At 37.2% G+C, this 20088-nt stretch overlaps 1 protein-coding gene across 1 annotated transcript in view; it reads left to right on the top strand.

Moving 5' to 3' along the window:
* The window catches only part of GRID2 (glutamate ionotropic receptor delta type subunit 2), a 709039-nt gene that overhangs the window by 591550 nt on the left and 97401 nt on the right, over positions 1–20088 (top strand). The window contains exon 12 of the mRNA XM_032187515.1: positions 19841–19979. Within this exon, the coding sequence (XP_032043406.1) occupies positions 19841–19979 (139 nt within the window). The remainder of the gene's footprint in view (positions 1–19840; positions 19980–20088) is intronic.

The raw sequence follows: 20088 nt of genomic DNA, 5'->3' as shown, positions 1-20088 counted from the left end.
CACCCTACCAAGAAGAATTCCTGCATAACTCCTTAGAATCCACTATAGTAATCTAAAATGTTCACTTTTTTCTTACTGAGTGAGGGTAAGCTATGCATATATCTCTCCTTCAAATTACAAGCAGAAGGACAGTCCTTAATTTGCTAGAAGGAAAAAAAAAAAAAAAAAAAAAAACATTTAATATGGTTGATACTAGAATATAAGAAACTTATAGACCAATTTAAACACAAAGGCTCAGAGGACTTCAAAAATCCAGCGTGAAAGAGTAAAAGATCCATTTATAATGTCAGCCTGCATTTCACATTCAATTTGAATATCACAAGAAAACTGTATTAGCTGAAGCTTTATTGTTTACTAACCCTTGCGAATACAGACAAATGAAAGTAATTTCCATTGACAGACTAACTGGCTATTGTGGTAATTTTGCTTCTGTTTTCACTCATCAGCTCTTCATTCAGCAGAAAAATGTGCAGGTTTCATTTGTTTTGGAATAGCCAGTCTGTTGCTATTAATTGTGATTGGCATATCTTAAGTGTGGCAGCATGGAACATTTCAAATACTGTCACGTTCACTTAAGAAGTCTTTCAGCTGTGGATTTAAAACATGACAAGGTACTCATTTCTGTTATCAAAACACACAGCCAAAGATGCTTTTATATCCTGCACTGAGAGCAACAAAACAGCATGAACCGAGGATTGGTAGTGCTTTGATAATGCTGGATTCTTTGTCTGAGGCTAGCCAGCAGGTTCTGGTATCATCTTTTCTTTCTTTCCTCTAGCTAGAGGAAAGATTTGCAAGCACAGAGGCTGGCTCCAGAACCACCACAGATCGGGAGAGGAAAAAGCCTTTTGGTATAAAAATATAAATCCTTCCGTAAGGAATCGTGTAACTACTTTAATGATACAGAAGGGGTTTCTTTTTCTTGTTTCCTCTGAAATAGTTGAAAATTCTGCAGTTTTTAGTAGGCAGATTTGGTCTGCTGTGTCAGGTTATTTTATGTCAGCCTGTCTGACGTTCTGATCAAATTCTTTTAACAAGTTCTAACCTTTGCAGTTTTTGAAACACCAGAGAAAAAATACTGTGTCTGTGGACTAGAGTCAGCACAGTCCTGTCTGGTAGTTTTTAAGGCTATGAAGTACTGTCATACTTTTTAGCAAAATTTCAGTACTTTTTGTTTCCTTAAAGGTAGACTATGGAACTAGATTTAGGAGTCTATTAGCCTTTTCTTTGCCACAGAATCTTAAAGCTTAAATTTAGTCTGCTAAACATTTTTATTGAAGAAGATTCCGAAGTTGACAGAGGATGGGTCTTGCTAGACTTGTTGCTCACTTGTGACAGGTATACACACTAAGCCAAATCCTCAGAGCTAAAGTTTAGGCTGAGTATTTCTGTACTTGCTTGCTTGAATGCTTTTATATACACTGCTTCATACATTGTTTAAACTTGGGTCTTGAACTTAGCTTTCAATTTTTATTTTTTTATTTTTTTCCCGTGTTGGAGTGACCACATAGTCTAGATACCACTTCTGAAAGTCTTGTAATATAGAAGTATATTTTCTCTCAGTCCCCCTTTTAATTTTACATTCATTCATTGCAGGTATCAGAGTGTATATATTTATATATTTTATTCATTTATTTCTGTGTAAGTTGCATGTAGGTTTTTGTTAGAAGAGAGGGTTTTGGGCATAGAGCTGAAATGTTCGATAGGCTCATGTCACATAAAGCATGCTTTTCAATGAAAAATGATGACCATTAGAGTGCTTGGTCTTACTACTGAATCTCTGCAAGCACAGATTCGCAATCTACAATCTCAGACCACTGTGAAGGCGAAACCCTTTCAGTGATATTGGCCATACAGTGCTGTGGATTAGATTAAAAACAAATGCTTTGGACTCTACCATTCACCCAAGCGTGAAATTCTGTAGCACATCTTTTATCCGTCATTTGTTTATTTATGTCTAAAGATGCAGCAAATTCACAGGTTGAGACGGTAGAACATTTTGGTTGTTTTGAAACATAGCTTCATGATTTCTGAATTTGTTCTTTTCCACTTGCTCATATTAGAAAAATAATTTGCATTTTGATTTTTTTTTCTCAAAATTAGCTTTTTTAAGTTGGGAAGAAAATGGTTTCAAGGTTTCCTTTTCAGTTCATTGCCAGCAGGAACTGTTTGGTGGTACTTAATCTTTTGTAGGTTTCCTCTCTCTCTTTATATATTTCTCCTTGGCATCCTAATCCACTCCTTAAAGGTTTTTCTCTGTGCCTGCCTCATGCTGCAGCTGGGGCTCAACGCTGCTGCAGCTTTCCTCCTGAGCATCACTCCTATTGACTCTCTCAAGCCCTCTATAGTTATATGTTCAACAAAGCCCAACAAAGGGAAGTGCAGAGTTGTGCACCTGTGGAAGAACTCCTCCATGCACCAGTGCATGCTGAGGGAGACTGCCTGGAAAGCAGCTTTGCAGAAAAGGACCTCAGGTCCTGGTGGACACCAAGGTGAACTTCAGCCAGCAGTGTGCCATTGCAGCAAAGAAGGCTAACGGTATCCTTGGCTGCAGTAGGCAAGGTATTGCCAGCCAGTCGAGGGAGGTGATCCTGCCCCTTACCATCAGCAGTAAGGCCACGCCTGGAGTACTGTGCTCCCCCTTGTGAGAGAAACTTGGAGAGACTCCAGTAAAGGTCCACTCAGATCATTAAGGGACAGTGATGATTACGGGAGAACTTCTCCTAAGAGGAGAGCAGGAACTGAGAGAGCAGCCTAGAGAAGAGGAAGCTCAGAGGGTTTTCATCAATGTCTGTAAATACCTGAAGGGAGGGTGCAAAGAGGATGGAGCCAGGTTCTTTTCAAGGGTGCCTACTGGCAGGACAAGAGCACAAAATGGAACACAGAAAGCTCCATCTGGATCAGGAAACAATTCTTTACTGTGTGGATGACAGAAGGGTGGAACCGGTTGCCCTCAGATGACCTCTAGAGGTCTCTTCCAACCTAACCTACTCTGAGGTAGGTTAATGTCCTAATTCTATATTATACAGTATTTGCTCAGTTTTCTGAAATTCTATACAGCTCCATTTGTCATTCTCTTCTGTCCTAGTATTGATGCTACTCTCTCAAATTTTGCCCTCAATAGAACATGCATTGTTGAAAACCTCCCATATGACCGGGGACAGGACCAGGAAATTGGTCCCAGTGCATAAATAGGGTTTAATAAAAACTTGCTAGTAAAACTTTGCTATAAACTTCATGGAGATTAATTGAATCAACCTACTACAATGGCAGAATGTCTACTTATACTTGCTGAGGACCTGGTTTAATATCCTGAAAGTTTTCTGTTAGCTTCCTACTGTTTTATGGGCACTTGTTATGAAATATTCTAGAGAGCACTCTGCTATCGTTATTACTAGAGAAAAGCAATGATTTAGAAAACAGAAATTCAGATTTAGAGTTATTCACAACTCTTTGTATAATAGATTGTGTGTTTTTTTCAGACACATGAAAAGCTGCATAATTTTTAGCAGGAACTTCCAGAGGAATGTTCCAGAGGGTTTTCTTTTGAGAGTATCCTTTCAAATTTGGCTTCACATTACAGTGATGAGCTTGCTTAGTTTAATAGAATTGCTCTGAATGTAGACAAACTACTGAAGTTATACTAAAAATTACAATGTTTTGTCTTTAATATAAAATACACAATAGAAAGACTTCTGTCTCTTCTACCTCTTATCCTGCTATGTTCATTTTACTTTGAATTTTTCTGTAAGAGGAGATATTTCTGAACTTGTGTGGCAGGATTTTAGATTATGCAGGTAAAGATGCAGGGCTGTGTTTCACTTAAGTTGTGTTTCACATCTTGAAAAAGAGTAGGCAGATAGTGGGGGTTTTGCTTGCTTAGGTGGTTAGCTGTTTTTCTTTTGTTGGTGGTGGTGTGTTTGGTTTTGATTTTTGCTATAACAGGACATATCTTCAAAATTGCTGAATCATTCAAGATTTAATCACTTCTCAATGATCCCAACAAAATGAATATTCACTATTGTTTTATAAATAGGGTTTGAACACAGGATAAAGTGTACTAAAAATGCAAAAGTATTGTTTTGTTCAGAGATCTTGGTATTCTTGCTTAACCTATCAAGATTAGGAAATAAATGATGTGAAAGCATCACTGATGGGCCATTTTTTTATCCCCTTATGTTTTGGCTTGTTTAAAATGCTGATCACAACAGGAGGTTTCAATTGGTCATCAGCGGTGTCAGCAATGGTCAATTATGTTCATAATGCCCAGTAAATGAGCGAATCTTACTGTTTGCCTTGTTAAAATTACATTTCATAAGAGCAGTAAGATAGGCTTCAAGCCTTGGTACTTGTAGCCATTATAATACTTCTCAGACGGTTAAAGCCGCTCAGACTTCTCAGTCTTGTTCCTTGTATTACTACCCAAGGCGTGATATAAGCCTCCTGAAATGCACTGCCTGGAGTGTGCTGTTGCTTAATAAATTACTCCATCTTGCTTATCTTATTCTTGGCATATCCATATCAGCAGGAAAACGTTATCCTGTAACAATGCACGTTCCTAGTGACATTTTCTCCTATTTAACTGTACACCAGCCTCTTTGTATTTAATATGCGGAGGAAAACAATAAAAAATTTTGAAAAAATGTTAGCTATCAATTATATCTTCACATGTGATACTTAGCAGTGAAACCTAATTATTTTTAAGCTTAACAAATCAAAAAAGATCCAGTGCATAGGCTTTAAGACTAACACTTAAATCCTAATTTGGATGCTGCTTCTAGGTTTCTGGCTGACCATAGAAACTTCAATTGATATCTTGTGCCCCAGTTCTTAGTTGTAAAGTAGAAATATTACCTACCTTCCTTCATAAAGGCTTGCTTTATGTCTTCTGATAGAAAGCATAACTTAAATGCCAATCTCATTAATTAAAGTTAATTTTAACTGCTCTTCGAACTTATGCCAGGTCTATTCCAGTAACAAGGAGAATAGAGTTGCCGAGCCTAAAATGCACTTAAAAACTGGGCATTGATCTGGGAAAATGGAAGTCAGATGCCAAACATGTTAGAAAGGAAGCCAGTTTCCATGTTTTTCTAGCACGTACACCGGCAGGCATATTTGCAACATTATCATTCTACCTTTAAACATGAAATGCCCAAATTCACATTTTAGTCTACTAAATCTAGGAATATGCATTAGTGTGTATATCTACCTTCATAAAGTCATCTCTCTAAAACGTGTACTGCAGTCCTGTAGTATCCATACCTTTTTTCCACGTCTTAATTGTTTGGCCAACCCTCTTGACAACATGAAAAGACAACTACATTTTGGTAATTGTCTTGTATGCATCAAACTGCAAGCGATCAATGGAATTGACAAAATATGCTGAGAATTATTGTCCTGTATAGAGCACTTATTTGCAAACACTGACTGTAACTTTATGTGCAAGGCACTTTCAGAGGTTTGTTTGTCTTTGAAAATGTAATTCCAAGGAGTAACCATGCTCTAAGTAAAGTGTTCATAGTATGGACATTTGTTTGCAGCAGTGTGATATCACTAGCATTAAACTGCCAAGCAATATGCTTAGATTTTTCCCTAAATTGAGGTTAAGACTCAGGCAGTCCTCAGAGGCATCTAAAATAATGGATTTCTATATCTTGTGTGCACCTGCTTACTTGAGTAATAGCACTGTGTACATGGGGCAGTATATTTAGAGATGTTGTGTCTGACGCACCTCCTGTGAGGAGGTGGAGAATGAGTGGCGGTGTGAAAGCCCAAAAACCACCTTGCTTCCCCTAGGACTAACTCCAAGGCTGATTAATTGCCTAAGAAGGTAATGTATAAATGCTGAACAAAACAAATGAGGCAAAAGGAAAAGTAGAATGTGGATGTCCATGGCATCTCTTCACCTTTCTGTATTCTTTTAGAAGCATATTTACTCAGAACAATTTCTTTAATTGCTATTTCTAATAATGTTTCTGATAGACTATTTTCTATATCTGGATAGAGAATGGATATGTTAGATTCAGGTTAAGTAATCAGTTCTGACTTCTCAGAGTTCATCTGTGTATAATAGATATTTAATGGAGGAAATGGTGAAAAACAACTTAGCCAGGAACTGACTGTTTCTTCTACTGAAAAAGGAATGTAACCCACATTTTCATCTGCAAAGATGTTTAAAACTGAAGAGGCAAGCCTTACTTGTCCTGCTAATTGATTTCCCTGCCCAGAAGCTTACACTTAAGTTGGCAATTTTGTCTGCTTAAGATAAGGAGGAAGTGAGAAATGAGTTTTAGCTTTATTAAAAATGCTTCCTTCTGCTTGGATGAGAGCAATGTCATCTACAAACTGATCAGCGTTTTCAGTGGAGGTTTTCTGAGGCACCAGACGAGCGTGAGTTTAGAGGGGAGCCCGTGGTAGTTTTCCATTGCTTTTCTGGTCTGCAGGGAGTCCCTCCTCTGCAACAGCTGTGCCGTAGCTTTACCCGCCCTTGTGTCTCTTCTTCATACCACCAGCTGGTGGGTAGGTGCCAGGAAAATTGTCTGCAAAATGTAAGGCAGGAGTAGAAAAGAGGATTTGAAGCTGTTGGCAAAATTGTCTCCCTTATTCAACTGTTGATGTGTTTTTGTTTGTTTGTTTGTTTCTTTTTCCTCAGACCTCTTCTACTGTTAAAATGTGTAGAAACAGAGTAGGCCAAAATTAATGTTGAAAGGAAACAAATAGTGCTGCAAGTCTTCTAACTTAGACACCCCATTGTTTTCCCTGATTGCTGAGATGAAGTTCCACTCCCATTTCAGTAGATGTGGGAGAAAGAAAGCTGTGGGGTGCTTTGTTTTGTTTTTATTATTATTTTTTTCATTTTGTTAGCTTCCCAGCAATTACTATGGTAGCATCCTGTAGCTGCTGCTTAATTTTTATTCTTCCACCCTCAACAGGAGAGGAGAGATGATAAAGCAGAACATCACCTTTCCAGTGCTTTTTCAGCTAGTGAGATAGTGTTAGGTTAAAAATGTGTAATGCCTCGTCTGCCAGACAAGAAATGAGATGAAAGAACATGTTTGGTTTTGACTGAAGAGTCTGCCTCCCCCACACTAGGACAAAGTAAAGGCAATAGTGAAGGGGAAAGATAGAAAATCTTCTGCAAATAAACTGCTAAGGAACAGTGATAATAAATTTGTAAAGCTGAGTGGGAGTGTTAGTTGTTCATGCCTAGACATACTTGCTAGTAGAACATTTTTTAGATATAAGCTCCTTAGAATAGCTTCTTTAATTTCTCTATCTATTCCCAAAGAGAAAAAAAACATGCTATCCAGTGAAGACATCTTCGAAGTCGTTTCTGGCTTCTGAAAAACGTGAGTCGTGATCTTAAGCAGGATGCTAGTTGATTTGGAGTAAAAATAGCAAGTCATTCAGCTTTCGTACATAAGCATTTGTATTAGTAGTTTTCATCAATAATGACATCAGAGCTGTATTCTCAGTGAAACTTAAAATTATGAGGTTTTTGTTTGGTTGTTCTTTTCTTTGTTCACTGTGAACTTCCATATTATTACTTTAGGTCATCATGAGTTTTAGAGATCCCTTTAACAGAGATCCCATAACAACGTTATAGGATGTACTGAAGGTGGAATTTTAGGCTACATTCAGAATGTGTTATCTAGGAATATAACTAGAGTTTCTATATTAGTGATGGTTGAATTCTGTAAGGTTAGGAGTTCAGTGCAAGGAAGCAGTCTGAAAATTAAAGGATAAGTAGAATTAGTGACATGAAAACTGTACATGATTCACTTGCTTCTGAAATAGTCAGGTGCCACACTGATGATGGATGCTTGGAAATCTTGCAAGAGGAGATTTATAAAGTATTGTGTAATACATTGAAAGTCCAAGAAAAAGAAAGAAAAAAATTTCTAGTATGTGGTCTTTTCTTAAATTTCCTTCAACCCTAAAATTTGGAGTTAAAAACCTGTATAGAGGTTAAAAAAAAAAAATGGGAAAAAGTAGTGCAGAGGCTTTACTGGAATTATGTTTGTCCTTCTGCTCTCACTGAATTGTCTTTTGTTTTGCTTTGTTCATAGTTGTTCATTTTCAGCCAAAGTGGACTCTTTCTCCCTCGTGTTTATAATGTCCTCAATGACAGGCTCTTAGATAAAGCAGCACTTTAATACCTCATTAATGACATTGTTCAGTTTAATGTTAATTGTATGTGCAGATGGCCTGTTTTCAGTCCATTGTGCACAATTCCTTTTGCCATCCCAGTAGGTACTACAGATAACAGCCAGTAGGCTAGGGAAAGGCCAGGCCACCACTATGTAAAACGATGTATGACACTTTGCTTCTTAACCACTTTATGAATGTGTACCAGAGATGTTAATTGTGGCTGATTGTTTGAGACTTCAGAGCATGTGTATCCAGCCATCAGTAACAGGGAGGTTGGGTCTCAGCATCTCTTGAAATCTAATCAGAAGGTTGCCACTGTGTAAGGTTATTTGTTAAGACCAAGTGCCAATATTCTCCAGAATAATAGCCAGCATATATCATTTTGATGTATTCACAGTGGTTGCCAATAGTGCCTTTATACAGGCATGCAGTGAGGTGCAATCATAAAAGCACACATCACAGCCCTGCAAAAGAGGATCCCCAGAAGTTCTTTGTGTTTTTTACACATGCACATTGAGCTCTAATCAATGCTGGCAGCTACATGTATTCATAATTATATAAGGAACATTTATTGTCCTATGTTGTAAAAATGGTGACAGAAGATTATCTGGTCAGAACTTCTGAGCAAACAACCATTGGGAAAATTGCTAGGCCTGTTGCAGTTATTTATGATCATGTAACTCAATGGTGCTGGATTTGGTAACCCCAAAATTAAATTTGAAACCCTGCCAAGTCTTCTGGTATAACAGGACATTTCACAAGCATTAGTACATGAATTTTAGGCTGACCTGCTCATCAGAGGTGTGCAGAAGCCTCACAGTTGAAATTTGGTCATACAGAATCAAGAGGTTTGCTTTCAAATATCAAGAGTGATATTTGAGTATCTGAATATCTATAGCGTAAGTCTAAAAGTGCTTCATCTAAGAGCTTCCAGTAACTTCAGTAAGTATATGGAGTTGTTTCCATTTCCCAGCTTTAGCTAGTCATACGTTTTCTTTTGTAATGACAGCAAAACTGAAAAATGAAACATATTTTTATGATACATTTTCCAGCACTTCATAGTGCAATTATTTCCTCACTTTTAGGAGCATTGTAAAATCTATCCATCCCTTTTTCTGTGTAATTGTATTGCACAAGTCACTGCAATGTATTGGCATTAAATTACTGCACATTGTTGCTTGTATAATTTTTTAATCTATGATGCACTTTGATTTTCAATTGAAAACATCACATTTTGCAAATTCTGCAGAAAGATTGAATTTGATCACTATGCAGTTGCTAATATCTGAAAGGAATAATTTATTTTTTGGATCTAGGCTTAAAAGACAGGGATTAATTCCTGTTGCACTCAGAGATTTCGTGCTATGTAATAGAAATGCAAATCTGACAAATACATGTAGCTGAAATATCACTGATACCAGGAGCAGCTAACCCACAGGCATTTGCTGTGTGGTGATGTGATGTGCCTCCCTTCCCAACTTTTACCTCATTGTCACAATTTCAGCAAGATGGGTGGAAGGAAACAATTTATTGTTGGGAAGGGAATTATAAATACAGTATAACTAATATGTTATGCTAACATCATTTTAATCAGGTAATTATTAAAGGACTGTTTGGCCTTTAAGGACATTGATTTAATGAGAATTAATTTAATGATTGAATACTGTTTGTGTAACATTATCATTGCTAGTGATGCGGAAAATTGGAATCTCAGCTCAGCTGAAAAGAGGTTAGATTTTCCATTATCACATTAGATCTTTTTCTTCTGGAAAGCAGCTATTAGACCTTTTTTTTTTTATATACTTTCAGTATATATTTAAATGTTTGGTCTTTATTTAAAAATTTCTGACTAGAAAAAGTAAAAATGTTCCTCATTGTACAGTTCTCACTTTTAATCAGAGACTTGAATTTCCATTTAATGTAGCCTTAAACAAATTCCATTGAATTTTGGTCTTGACTTGTTATTGCTTTTCCCGTGAAACATTTTGTCTATTGTCATTTTCTACTTTCCTCCCTGCAAATCTGATCATTATGTTTGGGATGAATAGGATTTTGGTTTATGGAATGGTTTACGGTTATAAAGAAGCAGCAGTTTTATAAGTAGGAACAGGCAGAGCACATTTCTATCTAGATCATTCTCAGGCTGAATCATGCAGGATGTAGTCACACTTTAGGAGTAATTTAAAAGCGATTCCGACCCATTCATTTTCAAAATGGAAATGGTGAGCATTGTAGAATGGCTGTATTCAGTACCTGATGATTAGGACTCTGTTAAAGAAGACCTATATAGGTACAAATTCCATTTAACTAAAGGGATGTTATATCTCATTGCTCTTCTTAATTTGTCCTTAGTTGATCTATTGTCACAAATTATTTTTTATCTTTAACAACTATATTGTACAAATCAAGATCCAGGGAGAAAAGCAGGAGAAAAATATGAATGGAAGCACGTATTAAATAGCTGTGTCTGATAGAAATGTACAGATTAATTAATTTTCAAACAAAAATTGAATCAAGGATAACTATGACAGTTACTGCTGTATCTTGGCAGTTTTGCAAAGGAGTCTGGTTGCCGCGTGATTACCCCTGTGTCACTAGAATTAAGCCATTGCAGCAGAGACAGCAAGCTGGGCAAGCTTAGTATTGGAAGACAGAAAAATAATCTAACAGAAATAACAGGCTCAGATTCATAACCACTTTGCAGTTTGTTCCCCCAGTGGTAAGCCAACACTGCAGTATTCTGAAAATCTTTCAACAATCTTCATGGGGAACGCTAGCCCTTTCCATGGTAGAACATTTTCTAGCCTCACATAGGAGGGTTTCAAGGAACATAGCTGAAGATCCTGTGTTTCAAGTGAAATAGTTTGTGGGTAGTCATTTGAGCCAGCTTTGGAATATTTCTGTTCGTCCACCAGGCTGCATGTTAAAGCCCTCTGACCAGATTTCTGAGGGGGGTGCACCAAGCCACAATTTGATGAGGGCTTTGTGGCAGTGCCACTGGTGCTTGATTAGCCCCAGCATTTGAAATCTCAGCATGGATAATCTTTTCCTATTAATGAGGAAATAGAGCCGAGCAATGAGCCTTAGTATGTAAGTCAAATGCCAAAGGCACGTCTGAACAGATGCACAGCAGTAGCAAATGGAGGATTTTCAGAGGGAGTTTGCAAGAGTTTCTTTCTGATACAAGTCTAAATTCAATTATTTGACCAATGACAGAAAGCTAATGGTGAAAGAAGTAGCATGCCATATTTTCTTCCTTGCCAGAGACAAAAAAAAAAAAAAGAAAAAAAAAGAAGAAAAAAAAAAGACTTTTTCTACATGAATTTTCTATTCATGATAGGGGGAAAAGGAAAAACTGCTATGAACATCAGAGAAAATGAGTTCATTTTAAAGAATTTGAGAAACATCACTATTTCTAATCCAGGAAAGAAGTTGAGTCTTGATCAGAAGCTATATTGCAATAGAAAGAAATATTGACAGTATGTAAACATCAGAGGTAGAAGTAGAGGGCAATTGAATATAAAAACAGAATATAGGCAATCTGTCACCTTCTAAAGGGAGTACCAGAACCTTAATACAGCACAGAAACAATCAGTTTTGTTTACGTTCAAGCACAGAAATTTTCCCATGAAAAATACCTACGTAGATATTTCTGATGAAAAATTAGAAAATAAAAAGAAATTGTATAGAAGCATAAGAGGGGTTTGTACAAGTACACATACAGGAAATGATTGTGTATCTGTGGAGCCCAGCAGCCATGTAATATAGACAGATCATCCTTGTACAGAAAGAATGGTCATCCAAGTGGACAATAGGATGAAATGCTGTCTTCTATCTTCTTTGAGCCAAGATATGAAATACAACTTGGAGGTAATTACTGGCCAGCAGCAACAAAGAGTGACAAAGTAAGAAAGTGATACCTCTTTCAGACTGGGGCTGGCTCATGCTTGGCCTCCTTTTCAGGAGGATGGAGGGAGCCTAGATCTACCTGCATGAGGTCGTGCATATACCACCAGGTTAGCTGGCTTCCAGAGTTGTTGATAAGGCTCTGTGTGTATGTATTAGATACAGCTTCTCAAACTACTTTACAGAGTACAGATGACTAGGAGGGATTTGAAATAAGCCTGAAGGAGAAGAAAGATCGTCCCTGTCATATAAAGAGGAGGAATAAATGAGGAGATCTTTCTTCTGTGGATCGTTGCTTCCCTTCTGTGAGGGCAATGGGAGCTGTGCCTTCCACTCAGCTGAAAGGAAACATTCTTCCAGGGAGTAAATGTAATGAGATTAGTTGGGGGATCATTACACTAACAAAAACAAATGAGAGAGAGTAAGTGATAGTTTATTTCAAAATTAAGACATTACAGAAACAAAAAAATAATAGTCAGGGCACCAAATGACAAAGTGAACCTATTCTTTAATTGCCTATAGACCAGTGCCAGAAATCCAAGGAGTAAACAAGAACAGTTGAATTAATTCACAAATATAAATTTTTCTTCGTTATGTTACTGAAATCTAGTAGGAAGTTTCATGTGATTAGTGTGCCAACATATAACATTATGAAGTACTGAAAGACAGATGGACAGGGTGGGCAAAAGGGGAAGAAGAGTGGCACTGTGCCAAGACTGAATTAGGTATTTTGGAAAAATTTAAAACTTGGAAGAAATCGATCTTGATTTCTTGCGGAAGAGCATGCTAATGACTGGAGCACAAAATGAGATAGAAGTCGATGTTTTTTTTTCAGACCACCAAATCACAGTGGAGTAGAGGATGATTGGCTCCTCTACTGCTTATCTGTAATGAGTAAGGGAAAATGTGAGATATAATAGGGGAATTCAACCTGAGTGATGTATGTTTTAAGTCTCAGATTACCCATGCTGCAATATCTTGAACATACATATAGAACAGATGGAAAGAAAAGGGAACATTGATTTCAGTGAAGAATTGGAAGCTACAAAACTCAGGAAAAATTACCTGGGGAGCAAGTGTACACAAGAGGACAGAATGGCATGTGGAAAAATGCTTTATAATGTGTTGCTGGGAGCTACACCCAATCCATGCACTGAGCAGTACCTTGAGAGAGAGAGAGAATATTGCTGGAAGCTGTTAACAGAGGAAATTCAAGGAAAAATTCAGTATAGACAAGGACGTGATATATTTGTTTTGTCCCTTAACCGTTGCTTGATGACATATAAAGGACTAGTGTTCAGAAAAAAATATATGCCAGCTATAAATTCAGAAGAGCTGTAATGCTGTTGGAATAGCCATATGAAAATGTCTCTATCAACCTGTATGCTAGGAAGACGAATACACAGACATCAAAAATGTGTCTAATATTTCTAATTTGAAGATTAATGAACACCAACATTTTTATGAATTTACAATGGCTCCACTAAATTATTTTTGTGGTAAGAAGGAGAAAATAGAAACATTTCAACTTTTTTAAATGCTTCAAATATGTCTTTTGAAATGGCTCTTGTTTCTCATTTACTTTCTCATTTATACATTATGTATAAATGTTCAGTTGGCTCTTGAACCTGTCCAGACCTTGTAAAAGCTGGCCACCAACTCTGCCTCATGCTCAGTTCCTTCTCTACTCCCAGTGCTGCGCAATGTGCCAAGATTTGCAAGTCTAGGGAATGCAGCTACTAATTTACAAGCTTATTTGGAAGGCATTACCAATTCAAGGAGTTGTATTCTCCTGTTGAAGAATACACATAACGTCTGCTGTGGTCAGTGGGTATTACCTGCAGCATACAATGTAATATTAGAAACTCAGGTTATGACATGCCAGCTTATAGCTTATGGAAATGAATGTGCTCTGTACAATTCAAGGAAGAATGGAAAAGTTTGGGTGCAAAGTGAAAAGACAGGAAGAAAAATGTGTGATGAGAGATTTTCCAACAACTTCCCAGCTGCATTTATTTCACAGCTGGTAGAAATAGGTACAGGCTTCATTGACTATAAAGTATTTTTTGTCCTATACCGAATTGAACATTTCCAATTGAAAACAGGAGAGATTTTACATTATCAAGAAAGTTTTTAACAGAACAATAGGGGTAGCTAATGCCCTGAAAGATTCTGCCTTTGAAGAGCTGTGCTTTCCAGAGTTTTGTAAAGATAACAGAGCTCTGTCAAACTTTAGGTTTTGTTTCACATGGCAAAAATAGCTAAAATATAAAATGCCTTTGCCTCTTTGTTAATAAAAACTACTCCCCTTACACCCACTCTCTATTAAATGCCCCTTTCACACAGCAAACATAGGATGTACATTGATCTAAACTGTTGCAGCAGAACTCCCCACTTAATATATGTGGAAATGGAAATTGCAGATGCACAGCATAATTGATGTGACTGTTCTAACAAGCTAAAGGCTAAACTGCAGCCAACTCCCAGTCCTTTGTGTTTTTTTTCAAAGGCCAATAATTCACTGAATGTGGGCAGAATTTTTGCGAGAAAAAGAAAAACAAAAACAAAAACCTGTCCTCAAATAACCTGCCCTATTATTTCTTCACCTCTCTTTTTCAAGCACAATTAAGATGCCTGCTTTGCTAGTTTCTCAGCAAAGCAGTCGCAGTTAACATCTTTTTCATGTTTCTCAAAATTATCTGAAAAAAAATCTGGCTAAAACTCCCTAAATAGCAATTCAGCTCACTGCTGACCTCTAGCAGAGACTATATCAGCTTAAATGATGGAAATTTGACAAAGTTGTTGGCAACTGAGATATGTTTATAAAGTGAGAGCTGTTGATGGTAAGTGTAGGTGACAAATTGAATTTCTTATATTATAAAATGTAAAGAATCTGGTCTTTGCATTTTCACTGACAGCTATATTTTTCACAAATAGACATCACAGGTGTCCTAGTGTCATCACTGTAGGAAGGGCCCTAGAGCCTTTTGGCTAGGGCCTCTCTCTTCGTGTATGGAGAAGCTGCAATAGACTCCTACTCTGGCTCTTAACTCACCCCCAGAACATCATCTAATGGTGTTTTCAAATTTGGGACATAAAATAATGGTCTTTCATGTCTATTCTGTGTGTGTATAGTTGTTTAAGAAGTCATTATTTTTGTCATTCAAACCCAAGGGAAAATGAGGGACAGAAAACAAACAGTTAAAACAGTTAACTACAATGTCAGGTCATGTAGAGCTACCCAGATTAGGTTTAGAGTTGACGCAATAGAACTAACTTAATTACACATCCACTCTGAGGTTTTTCAGTTTGTGGACTCTATGCTGTCAGATTATTTGCTTTAGTAATAATATTGATGATGATGATGATGATAATAATAATAATAAATGCTTTTTGAGCTGTTAAACAAATATTTTTTGTTGTTGTTAATATTCTGCATTCCCATTGATGTTGTTAAATCAATATTGAATCAGAGAGAGATCTTATCTTGCAGATGTCCTCCCTGGATGGCTAATGACAAAAATTGCATCACTTTTCAACAAGATGGCTGCCACCAGACCTGACCTCAGAAATGCTAACTGTGGTTAAAACTTCTTCATGAAAGTTCACCGTTTTTTTTTGTTGTCAATAAGGACTTCTATCTGATACGTTTTCCAAGTTCTGGACTACATAGATGAATATTTTTTCCTTGAAACAAGCAATTGATAACTCCATGAAAACAAGGTGTCTAGAGAAATAGTCTCTGCATTTTGAATTATTTCAGTTTAATCCAGAATTACAGAATACCGAGGTCTCACCAGGTTGTGAACCTCCTCTTTCCTGTTTTGGCCATTTTTGACTCATGATTTTATAAATCCTGTCTGTAATCCTGTATTACCAGTTTTACTTTAAACCGTTAAGGCTAATGGGCAGGAATGACTTCAAAGGTATTAGAAATCTGTACTGGCGTTGTATAGGTTAACATTTTATCTCCTAAGGTGACTTTTTCTGATATTTAGGTCTGTCATAATTATACATTATAGTGCTCGCATTGCCTAGACAATGCATTATTTTTCTTGCCTGATGATAGTTAGTTTGAAGCACTTGGAAGGAAGTGGAAATAAACAAAAACTGATAAAATAAGTTGCAGTCTAAGCCTGTCATCTGAAGTAGGCCAGCATTAAACCAGCCTAGGATTAATGAAGGAGAGCTACATTATATGAGAGTGGGAGGACTAAAAGTAATTGCTTTTACTGTCACTTCTAAGGTAAATCAGCTATTTCAAAAAGTTCCCAGTAAGATTGCTTTTTGCTAGTTTATTTTACTCTGGAAAATATATTTTCATCCCTGCACATGCAGTCTAAAAATGTTAAAGGCAGTTGAGTTTTTAAATGATTTTTAGTACACATCAAAAGTGTTGACTGAATTATACTGGGAGCTGTAGTCACAAATACGTGATCTATAGGTATTGCCATTTGTGCTCCTTTATACACTTCTGTGTGTTGCAAGGGTATTGGGAGAGCCAAGTCTAAAGAATAATACAGCCTCTGTATTCATTTGAGGTCTGCATTACAAGGCAACTCCAGGACTGCTGAGTATCATCTTTAATTTCCATTTGTTCCATGAATGGAGCTCAGTATTTTTAGGAGTTGCTTGGCAGACTATGATAGTAGTCTTTTTGGTGTAACTGCAGCCAGCATGTTAGCTCACATGGATTAATTTTCCTGTGGGAATGAGGTGTGGTAGGACGGGTTTTACTCTGGTCACCAACTTGTGGTTACATGACACCTGCTCGCACCCTTTGCCATTACAGGTTAAGCTTTAGTGGTATAGTAAGAAAGACAGGAGGGAGAGACTGGGTTCTCTTCTTGGCTCCCTCCTCCCTTGCCCTGTGTGTGTGTGTACGTACATATCTGTCCTGTGCAAAGCCACCCATATATGCTGTGATACATAAAAGCATACACATACATGAAATCCATACTTGGTATTGGGAATGCTTCCATGAAGCAGAGCCCTGGGAGGTTTACACGCATGCTACTTTATGTTAAGAATGGCAGCTGTTGGTTCTGTAGCTCTTTTTCCCCGTAACACTAATGGAAAACCAATGATTACTTCTCTCTTCAGTGACTCAGTGCTCTTCTGAACTGAGAAACCAAGTAAATTTGGACTGGGAAAAACAACAAAAACAACAACAACAAAACTCTAGAGAGTTTTATCCCTAGAAACAAAATTGGGGGAAAGGAACGATGACATTTCATAAGGTGAGCTGTCAGGGTGAGGGAAGTGTTTTAGCAAACAGTACAATAAAACAAGACTGTATGGCATTAATTCTCCTATTAGATGCCAAAGAAATGATTCTATGGCAGTAAAAGATCTCCTTTGGTTTTTGTTTCTTTCTTTCCTTCACTAGGATAGGTGGAGTAGCCTGTCTGTTGTGTTTAGAAATCATACACCCCTGCAGCTGCCATATCAGTCCTTTAGCAATGTTTTAAGAAGCATCAGTGCAAAGATTTTTGAGTCAGGTTGAGCCAGGGACACTGAATTATTTTGGTCTGTGTTTCTTGTATTTACATCCAAGCTTTGTCCTCAAGTTCCATTTATTGGCTGCTGGTACACAAGATGTAAGTATGAATTAGGAACAAGACTTTCTTCATGAACAGCTAGGTGAACTAAACACACTGGGATGATCAGCACTCACAGTTATTTAAAATCGGTTGTTAACATGAGTGTTAATAAAGAAGAGAGAGCAGTGAATGGTGGGGACAACCCTACTGATGTATGGGAAAACTCCACTATATGAACAGTAGGGGAATGATGTTGCTGAGGGATCTGTCATGGATTTCATGATCACTTGTTGAACAGCATCATCAGTTGAAACTTGAGTTTACCCAGAAGACAGCTGCTTGACTTTCAGTGGTCCTCTCTTTTCTGACATTTCATTTCAATAAAAAATGTGGGAACTTAAAGTTTTACTCATTAAGCTGAAAAATGAAAATGCACGGATGCCCAGGAGATCATAGGCTTCTCCTCTATCATTCTACTCATTTCAACCTAATACAAAATTATCTGCAAGGATTGGCACCTGAAAGTTAAAAGGACAAACAGCCTGTTCCAATAAATTGATATAGATGTCTTTTCATTTGATTAAAAATCATTTTCAAATGAAATATTCCAAAGACATTGCAAAAACTGTTGTAAAGTGGAAATGTCCTATTAAAAATCATTTAAAATTTATGCAAGGGGGAAAACCAAATCTTCAGATGTTGAAGTTAATGTTCATCTTTGGAAGTCCTCATATTGGAATAATATCTCCTGATCTGATTGGAAGATTCTTGTTTCAGATAATTACATAGCATCTTGGAAATAGAAAGAAATTTATTTCTGACTGCAGAGGTCTAATATATATTTTTGTCTTTCAGTACTGGAATTCTTAAAAGGCAAAAATTTGAATACTTATGCACTTAAAATATAAATGAATGGAGTCAGTTACTATTTCACACGTGGCACAACTCCACGTGACTGAGGTAGAAAAAAAGCTTCAGATTTGTTTTTTGTATGATGATGCAGAATTCCCAGTACTTTAGATAGGTAGGACAAACACTGAACAAAACCAGTAAGGCAGTCTCTCATATTCAAGCACTGATTAAATGTCTAGACAGTTTGTGTTCACAACTAAAAATTATTTGTACTTAGAATAGGAGTCATTATAATTTGTCTTCCCATTTACTAGGGAAACATGAAGAAGTTTTTACGTAAGTGAAGATCCAGTATGAAATACTTATACGTGATTAAATCTGTAACAAGCTGCTTTGCTTATGAAAATTTCAGCTATCATACTACCATAAGATTTTGCATCTGAGAAAGCTCCATCAAAATAATGACCACTTTTCAAAGTGCTGAGTACAGGGGGAGAGGGAAAGGGTGAACATCTTTAGCAGTTGACTCTGGGTGTTTGTTGGATTCACCTAGCCTTCCCATTTGTTTGTAGCTGTGACAAAACTTGCACTACAGACATAATGGGTATTTATAAAAGAATGCATTTTCTTTCATCTAAAAAACTGTGCGTTTGTACATTTTTAACTGGAAGGTTATTTCAAAGACTCCATGTTTGGGGGGCAGCTATTTGCATACAATATAATGCTTTTCATGGCTTGCTGTTCATATGAGCAGTAGTGAGCAGCTCAGATCCTGTGAGCCACTAAAGAGCTGGTAGATTTAATTGCTGCTAATGTTTTGTTTTCATGGCATTTAAATTCTGAAGAAAAGTAGCTATGGGAATACAAAATTATTTTGCACTCTGGCACATGTTTTTTTTGTGTCCTGGTGGACTTGTAGCAAGTGGTACACATAGGTATGGCTCTCATGAGCATCTGCTTTGCTACAGAACTGTGAAAAATAATTGTGTTTTGATGTGTTTTTTTAACTTCATATTCTCAAGAATATAAGAAAAGCTTAATTAACATTTGTAGATAAGATCTGTAAGGAAAGAACATTGTAAGAATTTCCTTCTTCTTTTTGTTCTGAGATTTCAAAGTCTGTTGCCATTACTGGACAGAACAGCTGGATGAAGTGCAGTTAAAGACACAACAGCAAAAGAGATTAAATACAATAATGATGGCTGACTGTGCATGTCCTTCAGTGTTTTATATTGCATGGAAAGCGTGGCTCCAAAATCCTGCTCATTTTATGAAAACAAATACCCTGCCAACCTTGGGGTACAGTTCTCTGGTGCTAGGCTTGAATAATGAAGATCTGGGCTTCCTTCTGCCAAATTAAAACTCTTGCTTTTTCTTCTTCCCCACAGGAGGAGAAGTCCCATATACGACCCTGGCAACACGACTGATGATGGGGGCATGGTGGCTTTTTGCTTTGATTGTCATCTCCTCCTACACGGCAAACCTAGCAGCTTTCCTCACCATCACACGCATTGAGAACTCTATCCAGTAAGTTGATGAATTGAGGGAAAGGAAGGTTGCACATACACATGGAAGGGTATGAATGTTCTAGTTAAATGTGATAAAAGGGTGAAATAATTATCCTCCTGAGTAGTAG

The sequence above is a fragment of the Aythya fuligula genome, chromosome 4 (assembly GCF_009819795.1).
Source record: "Aythya fuligula isolate bAytFul2 chromosome 4, bAytFul2.pri, whole genome shotgun sequence".
Lineage (NCBI taxonomy): Eukaryota > Metazoa > Chordata > Aves > Anseriformes > Anatidae > Aythya > Aythya fuligula.
Note: the sequence above shows the minus strand (reverse complement) of the source record. Positions and strands in the feature narration are given on the sequence as shown.